Raw genomic sequence first — 19027 nt, 5'->3', positions numbered from 1 at the left:
GTGTTTTCCCGAGCTTCCTGCCTTTATTTTGGACAGAGTGAGAGAGAGAGACAGACAGAGCATGAGCGGGGGTGGGGCAGAGAGAGAGGGAGACACAGAAGCGGAAGCAGGCTCCAGGCTCTGAGCTGTCAGCACAGAGCCCGATGCGGGGCTTGAACTCACAAACCGTGAGATCATGACCTGAGCCTAAGTCGGACGCTTGATCGACTGAGCCATCCAGGCGCCCCAAGCTTCCTGCCTTTAGCATACGGAGTTTAATTGTTTGAAAACGCACAGGTCCGTTGGCTTGTCAGCAAATTGAATCCCAGCCTGAAAGAGACATTTTTTTTCCTCTTAGACTTCTTTTTTTTAATTCTGCCATTGGATACATTACTTGCAGAAGCTCTTTTAGCCACATCGAAAAGAGACGTGGCCTCACATGTGCCCGAATCGCCCAGAATCAGCCTGTGCTCTTTTATTGTTTCTCCTCTAAAATGAAAACAAAAAACCGAAACCTGTTTTTCCGCCGGCTGATCTGACCTGATCGCCTCTGCTGGTCGTTTTACCTGAAGCTGGCGAGGCGGAGCCGGGTCGGTGGGGGGGGGGGGGGGGGGCGGAGTCTGTCACCCTGATGCCCTCGCCCCCCACCCTTCCGCCCTTTGTCCCTCGCGTTGATGCAGCGGTGGCCTGCAAACCTCTGCATCCACGCTCCGTGCAAGAAAACGCTGCTGGTGATGGGTGCTCAGCGTGTGCAAGCCGGTAAAAGTGTCAGCACTGCTTGTGATTCATTTTCCTGGTCTTTAGCCAAAACAGACTGCCGTCAGGAAACCCAGCTGAAGACTGGGGGGCGGGAAGGTGCCGAGGAGAGGGACACCTGTGCACGGTTATTTTCAGCTACAAATACGTTGACGCTTGTGGCCGGCTCTCCACTCCGGGGACACGGTCTAGAACTCTCCTGCTAAGCCCCCAGATTGCTGGCTTCCCCCCCCACCCTGGGAGGAGGCCCTTGGAACTGGTTTTTGCAGGGACAGAGCAGTAGTTACCATCCTTGACTAACCCTTTGGGGGCCAGTAGATGGGGGTGGGGGAGAAAGGAGAAGCGGATATTGCTACGTCTCTTCCTCGCGAAATTTTACATTGGGAAGCAAAATAGATGCGTTGACATTGGTGTTGGCTTTTGCCAGGTAGTCCGTTCACCAGGAGCTCAGGGCCCAGAGCACAGGGACCCCCCTGCGTTGCATTATGGAAGGAACCAGCAGCATGAGCAAAGTGACCTCCAGACCTCGCCTCTCCCCTTGCCTAGAGACCCCAGAGGTTCAGCAGCCTCGGGAACAGCGCAGCCAAGGACCATGGGTAGACCCTCCCTCCCAGGCCGGTGGCTCCTGTCCCATGTCTACTCAGTCCCCATGGGCAGGCGGGGCCCCGAGGAAGCAGGCTCACACCGGAGGATCTGGTCAGAGGACCATGTGAGGTGCCAGGCGGGCAGAGGTGGAATGGGGCTGGGTCAGCAGAGCCGGGACTGAGCGACAGCATCTGGGGGACGCCTGTGTGGTGCTGGGGACGCAGGCTCAGGAGAGCAGAAGCAGGTGGGAGGCAATGGGACTCAGAGCAGGGTCCCCCCACTTCAGCAAGGGGGCTTGGACTGCAGAGGGGCGGGGAACACCTTGCGACCTTGGGGCTTGGCTCCCGATGGCTTTTGGCGGGCGGTTCAGGCTCCAGCCTGGGCGGGAGGAAGACAATCGAGCTCACACGCAGGCCTGATCTCGGCCACCTCGGTATGGTCGTCAGGCTAATAGCTACTCACTGGGATTGTTAAACACTCATAACAAAATCAAATTGTAGGGGCACCCGGGTGCTCAGTCGGTTGAGCGTCCGACTCTTTGATTTCTGCTCAGGTCACGATCCCAGGGTCCTGGGATCGAGCCCCACATCGGGTTCTACACTGAGCATGGAGCCTGCTTGGGATTCTCTGTCTCTCTGTCTCTCTGTCTCTCTGTCTCTCTGTCTCTCTCTCCCCCTCCTCCCCCTCCCCTGCTTATGCTCTCTCTCAGGAAAAAAAAAAAAAAAGCAATGATAGTAAAATAAAACATAAACACAACGTACCATGAGTATCGTGCACCGTATAACAAAAATGTAATCTACTTTGCAAACAGAGTTTTCGTTCATGGCCAAAAAGGGCCCAAAGGGATTATTTTAAATTTAGCCATCTAAAACATTGCCCATCGTTCAAGCTGCTTTTTTGTACCCAAATGAGCATAATACAAGACAGAAAAGGATAAAATATTCACTGTAATTCATTCATTTCCACAAGTCACAGTGGTTGGTGGGTTGAGTAAACTTTACTTCCCTGGCCCATGGGGATGTGCTATTTTTTTTTTTAATTTTTTTAATTGTTTATTTTAAGAGAGTAAGAGTGCAAGCGGGGAAGGGGGAGAGAGAGAAGACAGAGAGAATCCCAAGCAGGCTCCAGGCTGTCAGCACAGAGCCCAACGCAGGGCTGGAGCTCGCACACCATGAGATCATGACCTGAGCCGAAATCAGGAATCGGAGGCTGAACCAACAGCCACCTGGGCGCCGTGGGCATATGCTATTTTTAGATCATCACAATCATTCTGTGTATGTATCCTGATTTCTTCACACAACGTGCTGGCTTGAGCATTGATCTGTGTTTCCACAGAGAATCCAGATTCACTATAGTGACCGATTTTAACGGTCACTTTAAACCTTTTGAAATCAACCTTTGATTTTAACCTTTGAAATCAACATGTGGTGCTTTAGGCAAACCCTGACGGCTGGGTATGTGGGAACTCTTCACCTACATTCGACCAACGTTGTGTTCACATTTTTCCCGCTGTAGGATCGTTTCCTTAAGGCAAACTACCAGAAACGAGGGAACCGAACTTCTTACAAAGTTACAGCGACGTTTTTGTTTCTTGATGTGTGTTCCCAATGGCTTTCCAGTAGCAACGGGTGTGAGGGTCTCCGCCCCACTGCATTTCATCAGCTTCCGTGACTTGTTTCTAGTGTAACATGTACAGAATAGCATTCCTGGGATTTTTATTTTAAATTAGTTTTTAATTCATATGAGTATCATTCCGTTCTCATAGAGAGGTGTGGTTGAGCATACTTTGAAGTCAACACGAGTACTTTGAAGAAAAAGCACCTACGTAATTTTGTTTAGCCAGGCTTTGAGCATCAAAATGAACAGGAAGCATTTTAAAAAGTGCTGGTTTCAGTTTTGAATACTATTTTACATATCACTCTGCATTTTTTTCTGTACCTTGTATTTTGTCAACTGTTTAAATTAAATGTACTTAAACCATCACATTCCATGAAAGAGAAAAACACACTTTAAGAAAATGCATTCAAAAAAAAAAAAAAAAAGAAAGAAAGAAAAAGAAAAAGAAAATGCATTCAATTAAAGCCCCAGCAGCAGCAGTAAGAAAGAGAGCCTTGTGCCCCTTACGGTCCTTATTAATTGGCCCACATGCACACACATCTCCAACTGGCCCCTTTTGTCTGGGTTGTCAGAGGACATTAGCTGAGACTAATCTGGAAGCTGCTTCCTGGCTCCCAAAAGGACACAGTCACCGAGAAAGAAAGACTCGTTTATCAGAACACAAACTTTGCTACGTAAGTGAGGATCATGCAAAAAAGCATACCCCGGGCATCATTATCTGGGCCTGATTAGCAATGAAGGAAATTGGTCCTCAATTTTCACAATCAGCGGAAAAGACCTTCAGCTCTCACTGAAGACAGACAATTGCCGTCAACATGTTTCTGTGGTCCGCGCGGCGAGCACAGAGACAAGGGCCCTTGCAAAAGCTGCTTTGAAATTGTTTTGGCCGTAGCTGTCTCGTGGATGCTATTGTCCCAGTGACGCAAATAAGGCGAGATCCGGCTCCCCTCGGCGGGCGGCTTGACATCTTCCCAGATGTCCAGGTGGCAGGGGCCACATTGTGCCTCTGGGCATCAGGCATGGCCAGTTCTCCCCCCTGCCCCCACCCCCCTGGGATTTGGAGCCCATGTGACCTTGGGTGGGTCCATTAGTCTCTCGGCACATGGTTCCCTATCTGTAGACAGCTATGGTAACACTACCTGCCTTATAAATTGCTTGTGAGGTTTATATAATACGATAATTTGCACCAAAGTCCTGCATCTGGGGTCTCGCGTGTGCAGGCTGCACACGGCACAGAGGGACAGCGGGCATCCCTCCTTGGTAGGTGCTTTCTCCAGTCTTGGGGGGGTGGAAGGCAGGTCCAAGGGCAGGAACTGTTATCCCTGTCCTTGCCGCCCCTGCCGTTAATTGTCGCTACCGCTCGCACGCGCACGCGCGCACACCCCCTGTCTGTGTCCCAGCAGCTCCCAGGGCGCCAGAGCCCCGTGGATACAGAACTGCGTGAACTTGGCCGCACGTTGTGCCTTCCTCAGATCGTTCCAGAAAAGAGTAAAGCAGTAATGAGAGAAATAAATGCCCTCCCTTTCTCTCTGGTCTTCCCTAGACCTGAGGAAGCTGCCACAGCCTGCAGAGGGGACGAAGACCTCTTTATCACCGGGCAGTTCCAGAAAACCCTGGAGGAACTTGACGGGGACCTGGAAGGTGAGAGCAGTCCCTGCTTCGCCATCACATCGTGTGCTGGGCGACTCCGGGGGTTGTTTTTTCTGACCAGGTTTGTAGCTCCATGGGGACAGGTTGTGCGGGAGGAACCCTGGTCCATCTGAAGAAAGCCTGGGTGTGAGGCCAGCAAGTGAGCACAGCTCTGGAGATTGCGTCTCCGATCGGGGCTGCTAACCGCACTGCAGAGACGTTTCAATAGCGGCTTAAAATCCCTCTCGATGGTACTGATATTGCACATCGGGAAGGATTCTACACACATTCAGAGAAAAAGAGGGGCGCCTGGGTGGCTCAGTCTGTTGAGCGTCCGACTTTGGCTCAGGTCACGATCTCAGAGTTTGGGAGTTGGAGCTCCACGTCGGGCTCTGTGCTGACAGCTCGGAGCCTGGAGCCTGCTTCAGATTCTGTGTCTCCCTCTCTCTCTGCCCCTCCCCTGCTCATGCTCTGTCTCTGTTTCTCTATCTCAAAAATAAAATAAATATTTAAAACAAAAAGTTTTCCAGTGCCAAAATGGGTTTGGGAGCACTGGGTGACACAGGTGAGCACGCTCCCACCCCTTTGCTTGCTAATGTATGGCGTTTCTTGAAGGGAAATTCAGGACCCACCGCCCTGACCATGAACCCATTTCTGGTGGGGCATCTGCTTTTCTACAGATACAGTGGGGGGAGATAATACCGCGAGGCCAAAGCAGACGCATGGGATCTCAGTAGACAACCGGCTGATCTTACAAACAAAGGCACACAGTGAAAATAATCTAGAAATCAGATATTGGCCATGCTTTAAAACAAATCAAAACAAAAACCAGAAGGAAGCAGATGGCAGAGCTGATGAGTAGTTTTGTCTACTCGCTTTTCAGCTCTCAGATGTGGTGGACAGAGCTAAATCTTCCACCCTGTGTCCCTGGGGCTCTGATCAAGTGACCCGCTAAATCCTTTAGGGCTAATTCTGAGACGCCCAAGGTTCAGTCATCTGCTTCTTAACTGAAGGCGTGGGCACCTCATCGCCCATGTGCTTTGTGGCACTTCTGATGAACGAGATCAAGTTGAAGGTCGAAACCCCAGTTCCCCTTCACGTTCTGTGCTGAGACAGTGTTTCTAGAGGGCTCAGGTTTACAGGACTAGTTTCTAAGTGAAGGATGTTGGCAAAACCTCGTCCCAGAATGCCGTACCTGGAGACATCACGGACGTGCAGTTTCCTCTGTCGAACCAGCAGGGCTGAGCCTTGGGCCCCAGGCATGTGTAGATTACAAATTGGAATGACGCTTGAAAATGCACATAAATAACTTACACAAGAAGAACCTCAGGAAAATCAAAGCCAGGGTGTGGTTACACTAAGCGATTGGCTTGGGAATCGTCACCAGCGATGCCAATCTGTGACTTGTGTTTGTTCTTCTTTGCAGAACTGGAAGACGGCTATGAAGCCGGCACCGGCTCGGTGAATGGCGTGTCTGGATGCCGCGTGTCAGATGCCACAGTCCCCAACAGCGATGAAGACGCGATCCCAGTAACGTTCATAGGGGAGGTCCTAGACGATCCTGTGGATTCGGGGTTGTTTTCCAACAGAAACAACAATGCTGGTTCTTTTGACCCGGGGAGCGTGGCCGGCCGGGGAGGCCACCTGTTGCAAAGTCAGGTGGAGAACAGCCAGCAGCGGGAGACGAGAGCAGACGTGCCCGACTCGGCAGCTCCTCCCCACGGCCTTGGGAAGGAAGTCAAACCCGCCTCGTCCGACCCCTGTGAAGATGGAGGTCCGAACAAAATGGAGCCCAAGGCGACTTCTGCAGACTTTCCCACGCACAACCCGAATGCAGAGGACGGCGGTGAGGGGCCCGGCTCTGCCCTCAGTGGGCAGACACAGGCCAGCAAGAGCGCGAGTTCATCAGAGCCAGCGAGGGCAAAGGAAGGCGAGGATAAGCACGGTGGCTCAGCACCGCCATCGTGGTATCGACGGGGCCAAAACCCAGGGTGCAGTTACGGACTGAAATACGGCCTCACGACGTACAAAATCGTCCCTCCGAAATCGGAGATGAGATGTTACGACAGAGGAGTATCGCTGTCAACAGGGGCCATTAAGATCGACGAGCTAGGGAATCTGGTGAGTCCCCACGTGAACGGGGGCAGGACCGTAGCCCCGTCGTCACCCGCTCTCGACACAGAAACCCAACCCATTGAAAGGGTCAAGGAATTCTGGAGGTCCGGCTCTCTAGAGAAGCACTCTGGCCAGCCCCCGGAGTGCTCAACCAACAGGACCCCCGCTCCCACCACACCAGCGAGGCCACAGCAGCAGGAAAGTGGACTCAGGGCAGAGCCCACTGTCCCGGACCCCAAAGTGACATTGCCCCCGCAGCAGTCTGCCCACCGAGAAGCAGGGCGACACGTGGAGGAGGGGAGAGACCGGCCACCCGTGGCAGCCACTCGTCACGTGAAAGTGCCAGCAGCCAATGCCTCAGAGGTCCTGTTCCTCAAGCCCCAGAGAAGAACGTCCAGTCAGTACGTGGCCTCTGCCATTGCCAAGCGGATGGGGCCCCAGAAAGCCCAAGCCGAGGAGACCCGTGAAGGCAGAGCCCCAGAGCTGGCTGGGCAGCCTCCCGCTAGGAGAGACGGCTCAGCCCCCAGCCCGCTCCCAGAGACCCGCATCCGTGCTGATCAGGAGGCGTCGGCAGTAGGAGCCCAGCCTGGGGGGCCGGTCAGCAGCCCTGATGGAAAGTCGTCTGCTCAAGACGGCCCGGCCGCCATCCGCAGAAGTCCTTGTGTCCCGCCTGTCACGGCCGCCCAGAGGGGTCATGTGTCTATGGGACAGAGCTCTAGTTTCAGCGGAAAGCAGAGCCTTGGCGACCACAGGGCCAGCTCAGCATCTGTCCCCAGACGCACTCTGGACAGCACAGATCCCCCGCCCGCCCACTCAGGAGACGATCAGACTCCAGACAGGACCCTGGTGAATGGTTCCAGGTGGGTCCCCATCCCCAGCGAGCCTCCTCACTCTCCGAGAGGCTCCAGCACCAGTGGCCACGCCGGACAGGAGCCCCCAGAACAGAAGCCCGAAGCCAACGGCACCCTGCCACCCAGCATCTTTGGGCCAAAGAAGAAATTCCGACCCGTTGTCCAGAGACCGGCACCAAAGGACACGTCCCTGCACAGCGCCCTGATGGAGGCCATCCACTCAGCGGGCGGGAAGGACAGGCTTCGCAAGGTGAACGGGCAGGCACCTGCCTGCAGGTCACAGGCACCTGTTTCCTACCTGTCGCTCCCCACGTAGATTCTCAGGTGGCATCGGAGGAGGAGGGGCGGGGCAAGCTAAGAATGAGGGAGGCGAATGCCGGGGTTTGATTTCCACCAGGAGCTTCGCCTTGCTGCCTGCAGAGTATTTAGAACCACAAAAGAGACGAAAGCAGATGGGTTTGCGGTTGTCCGAACTGCCTTTAAGACCCTGACCCCCTGGGGGTAGATGTGGGCGGTAAAGTGTCCGTACCTGGGGGTCGCCTCATCCGTAACTGGTCCTTGAGCGAGCAAATAGAGACTCAGGCCCCTGCTGGTCACTCCTGCGTGGTTAGCAGGGTCTACTGTCCTTGCTCGGTAACGGCAGGGACGGAGTTTATGACACCCGCCTCCCTTGTCCAGGCACTTAGCACCAACGCTCAGCTTTGGGAGCCATCTCCATTCCACAGGGGCGGAAACGGAGGCACAGTGAAGTCAGGCGAGCTGGCCCACGGCCACGCTGCCAGCTAGTGGGGATTCCGGGCCCTCGTTCAGGTCTGCAAAGCTTCAAGGCACATATCCGCTCCAGAAGCTACACCAGTATCAGGAGCCACACGACATTAAGAGGCCACCGTCCCATGCCACCCCACACACATGCGCTTTGGTCGTTAGATGGCGTGAGGTCAGTGTGGAATGTTCACGCCCTGCCCAACGGCGGAAATACATTCTACCTTCCACCAGCGGGGGGCGTAAAATCAATCCTCGAGCCTTCACCTCCCTCGCCTGATAGGTATCGCTTTCCTCTGGTGCTGCCCTATGCTTTGCCTTTCTCCTCCTTCCTGGGGAAACGTGTTGACACTGTGAACGTTCCAGATTGCAGAGCACGCGTCGGAGGCAGGGCCCAGGAAGCCGTCCTGCAGGGAGGCAGAGGGCGAGCGCTCGGCCCTGCTGGCGGCCATCCGAGGGCACAGCGGTGCCCACAGCCTGCGGAAGGTAAGGCAGGGCCTCCCGTGGAGGGATGGCTTCGCAACCCCGTGCCCCGTGGAGACCCATGCGGGGGCCGCAGCTAAGCCGCCATCAGAGTGGGCAGCCCAGCAACCACGGAGGCTGGCGCTGAGGGGCAGCACCCCGCGTGGGAGAGGCAGGCGCATCGGGGAGCTGGCCCCCATCCCTCCCTCCCTGCCCGCCTGGGACACAGCACATCCGGAGCTCCCCAGCCCCCAGCGTGGCTGCCGGGGGCTTGTCTCACCTCCGGGACAAAGTTGCCGGTGCTTTGGCCCGGATCTGGCACAGCCTGGGAGCAGGGGCAGGACCATGCCATCCGGCTTCTAGTCTCAGAATCAGAGGAACAGCGCGGGTGTATTACCCACCGAGGGAGGCACGCAGCCTCCCCGATGGCTGGGCACTTGGTCCCGGCTTGTCCTCACCCACCGAGATGGGGCAGGGGGGCAGGGAGTGCTCCGGAAGGCTCCCCGAGATGGGCACCGGCTGGGGACCTTGGGGGGCAAGCCACGCCTGCCTCCCCGGCTGAGGCAGCACGTCGCCCCTCCGAAAGGCCCTCTGGGACCTTGTCCTTTGACCTTCTCATTGTTTAGGTGTCCTCCTTCGCCTCCGAGGAGCTTCGAAGCTTCCGAGACGCAGCGCTGTTGGAACGCGGGCTGGAGCCGCCAGGGCTGGATGACCTTGGCGTTCGGCCCCTGCCCGCCCTGCCGCCCCCGCCCCCTCCGGCCACCCAGGCTCCCTCCGCGTCCAGGCCGGCATCCAGGTCCAGCTCGGGCAACCCGGCCGAGGCCAGGCAGGCCTTGATGGACGCCATCCGCTCGGGCACAGGGGCCGCACGACTGCGAAAGGTGACCGTGGGTGACCCTGTGAGCGTTCGGATGGGGCAAGGGGGAGGTCACCACGGAGCCCCACGGCAGTAACATGGCAGCGGTGACCGATGGCTGAGGCCCCGTCCCTTACCCCCTCGACCAGAGGGAGGGAGATGGCCTTCACCGCGTGGGGGGTCGGCCCTCAGACATGCTCCCCGGGGATACAGGGTTCCCCAACCTTGGGGAGGGCACCATGCGCTCTTGACTGTGGTCCAGGGACAGGCCCGACAGGCATCTGTGAAGTGTTCTGTAGGGAGCACACATCACAGTCATGGCTCTCAGCGTGGATTGAGGCTGTGGACATGATTTCTTTCCCTCCTTCCTCCCTTCTTCCTCCCTGCCTCCTTCCCTCCTCCCTCCTCCCTCCCTCCTCCCTGTCTCCCTGTCTCCCTCTCTCCTCCCTGTCTCCCTCTCTCCTCCCTCCTCCCTCCCTCCTCCCTATCTCCCTCCCTCCTCCCTGCCTCCCTCCCTCCTCCCTCCTTCCCTCCCTCCTTCCTTCTTCCCTCCCTCCCTCCTTTCTTCTTCCCTCCCTCCCTCCCTCCTTCCTTCTTCCCTCCCTCCCTCCTTCCTCCTTCCCTTCCTCCCTCCTTCCTTCCTTCCTCACTCCTCCTTCCTCCTTCCTTCCTCCTTCCTCCCAGCCTCCTTCCTCCCAGCCTCCTTCCTCCCTGCCTCCCTCCTTCCTTCCTCCCTCCCTCCCTCCTTTCTTCCTTCTTTCCTTCCTTCCTCCCTCCCTCCCTCCCTCCCTCCCTCCCGGCCTCCCTCTCGTTCTCTCATTCCCTCTCTCTCTCACCTTCTGTCTTGGCTAGCATTATGTGTGAAATTATTCAGTTGGAAGCCTTTTGGGCAGAGCACACGCTTTCTGCTTCTCCACAGTTCTCCTCTTCTATGTGGTCTCCTGGTGGGCTAACACTTGTAGCCCTCACGTTCCCAAAAAGCAGATGCGTTTTGCACCATCCCGATGGGATGCCCAAACCAAAGGGCTCCTGAGCCAGGTGGCTTCTGATATCTGTGTTGTCAGCTCTGAGATGGTTGTCTGTCTGAGATTGATTCTCTGTCCCTGCTCATTTCTGGTGGGCTCGGGGAGTTACGCTGATTATAGGGAGGCCAGAGGGACGTATTTCTGCCTGAGAGATGCTTTCCAGCCCCTAAGCTGGTGTTTTCGCGTGCACCTGAAGAGGTCAGTACTAAGATTACCCTCATGATCTGTGGAAAGTGGATGAGGCTCAGAAAACCTGAGTGGCCTGGCCTCGGTCACAACAGGACTGGACTGACACTGGTCACTTTGGGCACAGAAAGTACTCGGAAGCAGGTATCACCCCGTTGCATGTGCTGTGGGAGAGCAGGTGGCCCTGGAGGGACGGCTGAGTTGCTGGCGCTAAGAAGGCAGATCACTGTCCTGCGTCCACCTGGGAGCCCGTGGCAGCGGAGGGGACAGGAGACGGCCCACATCCCTGCAGGCAGCAGGCCACGAAGGGCAGTCCTCGCTCAAGCCCAGAGAGCCAACGGAGCATGGCCCGACCACCCGCTGACGGGGAGCTCCCCCGGGGGCATGGTCCCTGCGCTTGGGCCAGCCCCCAGAGCTGTGTCCCTGTGTGACAGTGCTGCGTTCATGGCTATGTGCGTGTGGCCCTCGGTAGGGACCCCAGATGTCCCATGACGCGGATGCTGGCCAGTCATCTCTGGACACACAGCCCCTTCCCCCTCAGGATGTGGGGGGAAAAGACAGCATCCTTGGCTGAATGGCAGGGGTAGACAGAGGATGTCACATTCTCTCTCCTTAGAGGGGAGAGCTGCTAACGTTACGGGGGGCTTTCTGGTTTTCTATATGCTTTCTTTCATTTCCGTGGAATTTACGTACTGATGAACTTACGTACACATATCCCAACAAGCTGGGGTGAGTGGCTAAGTCAGGGTCCTAAGAAGGAGACCGTGGGGTTCTGAGGAAGGTGGCTGTCCATGCGGCACCTGAGGCAGCCCCGTCCTCACAGTTCCCAGTATTCAACTGGGTCACCGGCCGGTCCGGTGTCCTTCCTGAGGGGCCCAGAGCACAGCTATCGGGCCCAACCGCCCCCAGCTGATTCTGGGGGAGGATTTTGAGTTTCTCAGAGGGAAATCCACATCAGATGTGGGGGCAGGGGTGGGAGGTGAGGCTCCAGGTCGGCAGATTTCAGGTGTTTTGGCCAAATGACTTCACCTCCAGATGCGAACGAAGTTGAGCTTTGGATGGGACAGAGAGAATGTGACATCTTTGGATTTTGGATAATGCCGAGTGTGACCGTATGACCACTGACTGTCACCTTTCTCACCTGTGCCGTTTCCTTCACCGGTCCCTGGATCTTTCCAGAACGACCGTTACCCTGCGTACCTTGCAGGACTCACAAGGAGCCTGGGCCCAGAGAGGCGAAAAGCTTGCCTGAGGTTGCACAGCGGGGCAGAACCGCAGCAGGTGTAACCCTCAGGCTTTCTCTCGGTGAGGCTGAGCTGGGGACAGGGGGGCCAGGACCAGACGGACCGGTGGGTGTGGGGCTGGCACAGCAGGGGTCCTGTGCGTCTGGACTGAAGCTTGGGAGCAGGGCCGCTGCAGGAGAGGTCCTGGGCGGCCACTTTCTTTCTGCTGCTTCAAATGGCATTCAGGGCCTTCCTGTTGATTGTTTCTCGGATGAGCTTAAGTGTTGTGACCTGCCTCATCCATCCTGGCATGGTCTGTTCCGTCCACATTCAAATGGCACATGTGAGGTTTTGATGGCCTGAACGGTTTACGAGACGCCCTTGGGCAGAAGTGGCCGGGATGCGTGTGACACGGGGGACCACGTCCCTTCGCTCTCTATCACTGCGCTTCCCAGCCATACCGCCGTGTGCACAGACGCACAGGACTGGGTCCCTGCTCTCCCCGGTGACCCAGGACCCCTTCTCCCCCTTGCACTGTGCATACCAAAGTCACGCGAGACCCGCTGATGGCGACAGGACCTTGGAGGGCAGGGGCTGGGTGGTCCGAGTGACCAACAGCACCCCCTCCAGCCTCCATGAGGTTCTCGCCTGGAGCCAGTGCTTTGTCCTGTAGGAGGACGCACCTGTGCCTTTTTCCCAGTGGCCTGCCCGCCTTATTTATGCGGAACGGCAGATCTGTGGCGTGGGGAGAAATGTGCAACTCAGGCAACGGGGCCCATCTCTGTATTTGCTCACAAGATGCTGCTTCTCTGCTTGGCGTGGACCCCGGTGACCTCTTGGCTTTGCAGCCAACGCGCTTGGGGCTGTGTCACGGCACGGGAAGCTCAGGTCATTGGGACTTTGCCTCGTATTTTTTCTTCGGCTCCCTTTTACCCTTTGGGCTGTTAGGGCCCTGTAAACTTGGGGCAAGTGCCATAAATTGTGGGCTCTGGGGTCCACACCACGTGGGCAGAGCTCTCCCTGGGCGCTCGCGTGTGCACATCACCCTTCACCAGTTCCTGGGCTCAGTGAGGGCTCCAGGCCAGGGTGGCCGGGAGGGCTGTGTACACCTGAGGCGGTCCCTGGTCTTCCCGGGGCTGCAAATACTCCGCTCCTCTGTCAGCCCAGCCTCCTCCTGCAGACTGGGGTGCCTGGCCGTTCTGGGAGGGCTCTCAGGCAGGCAGGACCGTCGGGGCTACGCCCGGGATGGCCGGTCCCCCTACCTTTATCGCACGGGTTTAACACTGGCAGCGATGCAGTAAAATGCGAAAGGATCAGTGTGGCACCTAAGGAACAACCACCTTAAAAAGGAACGCCATCCTTCAACGCAGTCAAGAGTACAGTGGCCTTCGCGGTGTGAACGAATTAATTTCCCTGCCTCTGTATTTGTGGCGATCAGCGAGATTTCCAGCTCCGGGTGAGAGCATTTGCTGTTCTGCTCTGTCCACGGGCCCTTCCTCGGTGGACCAGCTGCTCTTTCTGAGTGCAGGGCTCAGTTGGACCCATGCAGTACCCACCTCCCCAACTCAGCCCTGCGCTAACAGTAACGGGGAACCTGTGTGCGGCTAACTTGAGCGGTGTGTTTCTAAATGCGTTATTTCAGGGGGCCTGGAATGTGCCCCGAGCACCTTCTTAATCTGTGTTTATATTTAAAACATCCAGGGGCGCCTGGGTGGCTCAGTCAGTTAAGCCTCTGACTTCGGCTCAGGTCACGATCTCGCTGTTCGTGAGTTCGAGCCCCACATCGGGCTCTGTGCTGACAGCTCGGAGCCTGGAGCCTGCTTCAGATTCTGTGTGTGTGTGTGTGTGTGTGTCTCTCTCTCAAAAATAAACGTTTAAAACACTCCAAACCTTCACATGTGCAAGCATCCACACCACAAGCACTTGCTGAGAAACCCCCAGGGTCCGGGGCCCGTGGTACCTGCTCAGGACAGTGTCTATGCCCTCGTGGGTCCTCAGCCAGAAAGAGAGGTACAGTTTGTTGTTGACGCAGGACCTTCTCACGAGGTTAGGGACGCGATGAAAGCCCCAGAGAGGCTTCCTCGTGTGCCAGACTCCTTCTGGGCCAGGTGGGGGCAGCCCGATGGCCCTGGCGATCCTGGGGGAGCCATCCCTCCACTGCCGCCTCTGCTGGGGCCGCACGGCCGCGTCTCCTCCCACACGCGTGTCGTGATGCTTGGCCTTGACGGCAGACCCCGTGAGTCATGATCAGATGGGTGACGCTGTCCCCGTAAACACCCAGCAGCCCCCCGAGCAGGGACAGAAACCAACAGCAGCAGCAACCCTCGTTCCCCAGCCCCGAAGGCGTCTTCCCCACAGGCCCAGGGTATCCCCGCTCCCGGCCGCGTACGTCAGACCGTGACGAAGAACCTGAGTGCATCCTGTCACATGCTCAGTTTGGGCTGCTCATGGGGTGAACCCGGCGCACGTTTTGGTTACAGTGGACCCGTTCAGAGGCACAGACGGGTCGGTTCTGGCTTCGCTGTGTGATCACAGGCCGTTGAAATACCTCCTTCGACGCGCTCCAGATCAGGGTTTCTGCAGGTGGACCGTAACGGGAGGGTGCGGGGCAGAGCTGCGAGTGGAAGTTTGAGCCGTGTGTTTGGTAGAATAGGGACTTCTGTGCACATTCGCTCACTCGTGCCACGAGTACGCGGCGCTCAGTAAGTTCTGTGCCCAGAGCGGGGAGGGGGAGCCCCACGGTTTCTCCTCAAGGGGCCCCTCTCCAGCGGTGAAGGAGTGGGGAGTCTGGGACACCGCAGCAGAACGGGGTCACCGACGGCACCAGGGGCGACTGGATGGGCCCCAACTAGGAGTCAGGAGAACCTTTCCGCGAAGGTGGTATATACACCTGTCGTTGAAGGAGACGCAGCTTTCCAGGTGGAAAGGGACATCCCCAACGGAGGCACCCCACATGCAAAGCCTGGCCAGAGGAGAAAGACCCCAGCAGATTCAGAGAAGCGAGGGGTGGGGGGGCGGTGGTGTTCGGGGAGGGCTGGGGCCTGGGGGCAGCTGACAGCTCTAGCACAGTGACGGGGACCTCCAGAGGTGTGGACCTTGCGCGGGTCCCTGCTTCCTCTGCTGAAAAAGACTGGCACTGAAGGCGTTAAGGGTGTTTGTGTTTCGGAACACGTTCTCCTTGGGGCACGTGAGCAGAATGGGTATCGATGTAGGGAGAGTCACGGCAAGGATGTTCTTGCACTTAGCGCCTCAGCCCCTGGACCTCCGCACCCTTGGCCGACCCCGTTGGGCCATCCGGCTCCCCCGAGTAACCGCGGCTCTCTCTCCTCTGCAGGTGCCCTTGCTGGTGTAAATCCTCGATGAGATCAGATCGCGGCAGAAACCCACCCCTGTGAGCCGTCCACAGTCCCCGCTCGAGGACGCCGCGTGGCAGGGGGCGTCGGGACGTGGCGGACTTTCTTGTCTACAGGCCAAACGCACACAGCTGGTTTTCAGTCCTGCGACATGGTTCCAAGAGAGGGCACAATTCCACCCTGCTGCACAGCTTAGGTGCCAAGGAGACGTGTTTGCCTCTGAGTATTTCACGTTGCCAATAAACCTTTCTTGTTGGCAGGTTAATGGGGATCTAAATGCAGGAGCCCAACACTACACTTCGTGGTGACCTTCGGCCGATGCTGGACCTTTGAGAATTTACCACATAGATAGATGGTTGCGACCATTTCGCTGTTTGAAATCTTTTGAATTCTAGGGAGATACAGAGAAACCGACTGAAACAATCCGAATGTCAGAAGCTCTGTGATGTTTTGCTCGTAACAAAAGAGCCAGAAGGCTTTTTTCAAAGTTGACTGTCCAGTCATGAAACCGTCGGAGTTTTATCCAACAAACATTGGGAGTTATGACCTCCCGGAGGATCGCAGACCATGATCTGACCAACTACGCTTTTAAAAATCACCTGTTCCCGCCCAGAATAAAATCGTACTTGATGTATAGACAGGCATTTCTGATTCTCCAGGGGTGGCGGTGACAGAGGTCAGAATGGCATTGGCGTGGACGGTCGGTGCCCCACCTTGCAGGTGTCCCCAGTGGGCTGTGAAGTAGAATGAGCCTCCCCCAGGAGGGCTGTGTATGGAGCCCGGTGACTTCCCTGGGAACCTTCCGAAGTCCTGCACGGGGCCCGGAGCGGGGACGTTGGGTGTCTGCGTGTCGCCAGGATCGGATCAAAATTGTGCTGGTATTTCATGGTTTGTGTTCAGTCTGGGTGCTTTCGCCCAACAGATCAGGGTCACCCCTGTATCACATGGAAGGCTTTTCGAAGGACACGGAATTATGCCACTGGTATTTATAATGAAGTTTAGACACAGCACTAGTCTCTCACTTCTGTCTCTAAAGCACTTTGTTGCATTGGGAAGAGCTCTTTAAGACACGAATAGAAATCAAGAGGAGCTCGTGAAATAAAATCTCTGTCTTCATCAAGCAACAGATACACGGTGGGATCGTTTTAATGTCTCACGGCAGATCTAGGCATCACGTAGAATGGAAACTTTGCTCTGCGTTGTCCAGTGGCCGTTGCTCACTTCCCGGTGGGGCAAGAGCATCAGCCGGTCCCTCTCAAACCACAGTGTCTCCACTATGTGTCTTTTAGTGCCACAAATAAAAGAAAATGAATTTCACTGTGTGGAAGTTGTGACTTTATGCTATGGTTTGTTGGGATGCCCATAGCCCCAAGCAGAAAGGAGAGGTTCATTTTTTTCAATCAACACATATGACTGCCTCTATACTCCTCTGGGCAGCAGAAGGCAAAACAGATGAGAATCCCTGTCCTCATGGAGTTTACTTTATAGGGGAGGGGACAGAGCATACGCAACATAAGCAAAATATTAAGTATATTTGGAAGCTGATAGTGCATAGAACATCAGGAGAAGGGATGAAGAGTAAAATAGGACGATGAAGAGAGTCCTTAGGGATACAGTGATGTTTGAGTAGAACCCTGAAGGAAATGAGAGAGCAGACCATGGGTGGATGTGTAACTGGCGGGGGAAAGAGCAGGTACAAAGGCCCTGTGGCAGGATTTGCTCAGCGTGTTAGAGGGACGAGGATAGTGTGAGGCATGATGGTCATGCAAAAATACGCTGTTTCCCAGCCTCTGAGCCCTGGTCTTCGCACACAACTTTCCCTCCCCTTTTCCCACAGCAGCCTCGCTCTCCAGCCAGACCAAGAGGGGGGCAGACACGGCGGGGAGGTGTCCAGAAGGGGACCTCAAAGATGAGAAAGGCTGTCCAGTTAAGCGCACCCTACCCCTGTTTCCTTTCTCTCCCGAGGGAAGGGTTCAGCTTTATGCTAAATTTATCCTTTGCTGCGATTGTGTTACGTCCCGCATCTTGAAGCCTTGGGCTTTGGACTGTGGAATGGGGACCGATACAGCCATGTGGGTCGTGCGTTCATCTCTCCCCCAGGTTTTCACAGTTGTCCCTGGTTGTGCTCGGGTTGTGTCCCTGAGTAGTGGCAAGGCACCGGTTTCCAGAGGAGGCAACTGAGGTCCGAGAAAGTTGAGCAGCTAACAGAACAACTCGATCACGTTCTTCTTCTCACTCCGGGCTCCCCTGTTCCTCCGGAATTTAATCTGAACTCAGTCTAGAAGACGCCCCGGGGCCTGTATCCCCTCCCACCTGTGTCCTGCATCGCTGTGGAACCGGTGCCAGGTTGTGGGACATACCCAGACAGCACATGGCCCTCCTCCATGCCTCCTGTATTTCCCCTGCCAGAAACCTGCCCACCACCTGCCACCCGGCTCAGCGTGGAGCCTGCTTGGGATTCTCTCTCTCCTTCTGCCCCTCTCCTCTGCTCTCTCTCTCGCTCAAATAAAAACAAACAAAAACAGAACAAAACAAGAAGGAAGAGGAAAAAGCAGGGAAAAAACTCCCAAGCCCTCCTCCCTCTGTGTTGAACGGTCTGTGGCTCTGCTGACCGCTTGTTACCTCCCCCACAGTGGGGACAGGATGGTCAGAGGGTAGGGCATGACCCAAGTCTCCTGGGGCGGGTCCCGATCAGCTCTCTCCCCAGCAGGGGCCACGACCAGGAGCCAATCTGTCAGCGCACAGGGACACCCACTGGGACAAAACGTGGCCCAGGGGAGTTCAGGAAACTGACCCAATTAGCCACCATTACTCCTCAGGTGGAGGCGTGGAGGGCAGGGAGAAGGAGGGGTGAGGGCATCTGAAGGGAGCAACACTGGAAGCGTGGAGAAGCCGCGAGCCCTCAGCAGGGCGGCTCAGACACACGCTCAGGAGGAGCCCCGGGGGGCTCCTCACTGGGCCATTTCTATCACCGAGACATTCCCAGGGTCAAGGCCACTGCCACCCACCCCTGCGTGTTCGGCCGGAGATGCGAATGTGTTCAGAGCTGAAGGATCAGGACGTGGTTAAGTTGGCACCTGCTCACGAATGGTTTGGCCAAGTTCCCTGATCGGGCACGGGGTAGGTGAGGGCGGGCAGGTGGCCCAGCCAACGGAGGCCGCTCCCTCTGCAAATGGAAGAAAATGCAGTAGACGTTGCTGGACTCCCGGGGCGCCGCACGGCTCAGTCAGTTGAGCGTCCGACTCCTGATCTCAGCTCGCGTCTTGGTCTCGGGGTCGTGGGTTTGGGCCCCACGTTGGGTTCCATGCTGAGTGTGAAGACAGCTTAAAAAAAGTTGCTGGGGTCTCAGATCCCAGGCCCTCGGGTGGGTGCAGACTCAGGCAATGCAGGAATATTGGCATCCACACATTACGCCCTCACCTTCCTCCTCAGCCTGAGCTCCCCGAATACTGGGTGGACCAGCCCCAATGGAAAGACCCACCCGGAGAGGCAAAGGGCTTGGCCAAGGTAAAACCGCAGCTCTGGCCGGTGCCTTCTCCAAACCCGCTGAGGTACGGCTGGGCCAACCGCTCTCCCTGGCCACCGGCTCTCCTCACCCTCCAGACCCGGGCCTGCTTGTCCTTTCCCC

At 56.5% G+C, this 19027-nt stretch overlaps 1 protein-coding gene across 3 annotated transcripts in view; it reads left to right on the top strand.

Moving 5' to 3' along the window:
• COBL (cordon-bleu WH2 repeat protein) overlaps positions 1-16716 on the top strand; it is a 260429-nt gene extending 243713 nt beyond the window's left edge. For all 3 annotated transcript variants that reach the window (XM_049641276.1, XM_049641277.1, XM_049641275.1), the window contains 5 exons: positions 4481-4578; positions 5993-7782; positions 8661-8780; positions 9383-9637; positions 15381-16716. In XM_049641276.1, the coding sequence (XP_049497233.1) occupies positions 4481-4578; positions 5993-7782; positions 8661-8780; positions 9383-9637; positions 15381-15398 (2281 nt within the window). In that variant the 3' untranslated portion in view covers positions 15399-16716. The remainder of the gene's footprint in view (positions 1-4480; positions 4579-5992; positions 7783-8660; positions 8781-9382; positions 9638-15380) is intronic.
• Positions 16717-19027: the final 2311 nt, after the last annotated feature.

The sequence above is a fragment of the Panthera uncia genome, chromosome A2 (genome assembly GCF_023721935.1).
Source record: "Panthera uncia isolate 11264 chromosome A2, Puncia_PCG_1.0, whole genome shotgun sequence".
Lineage (NCBI taxonomy): Eukaryota > Metazoa > Chordata > Mammalia > Carnivora > Felidae > Panthera > Panthera uncia.
The sequence above is the reverse complement of the archived record's forward strand: the minus strand, read 5'-3'. Positions and strand labels throughout refer to the sequence as shown.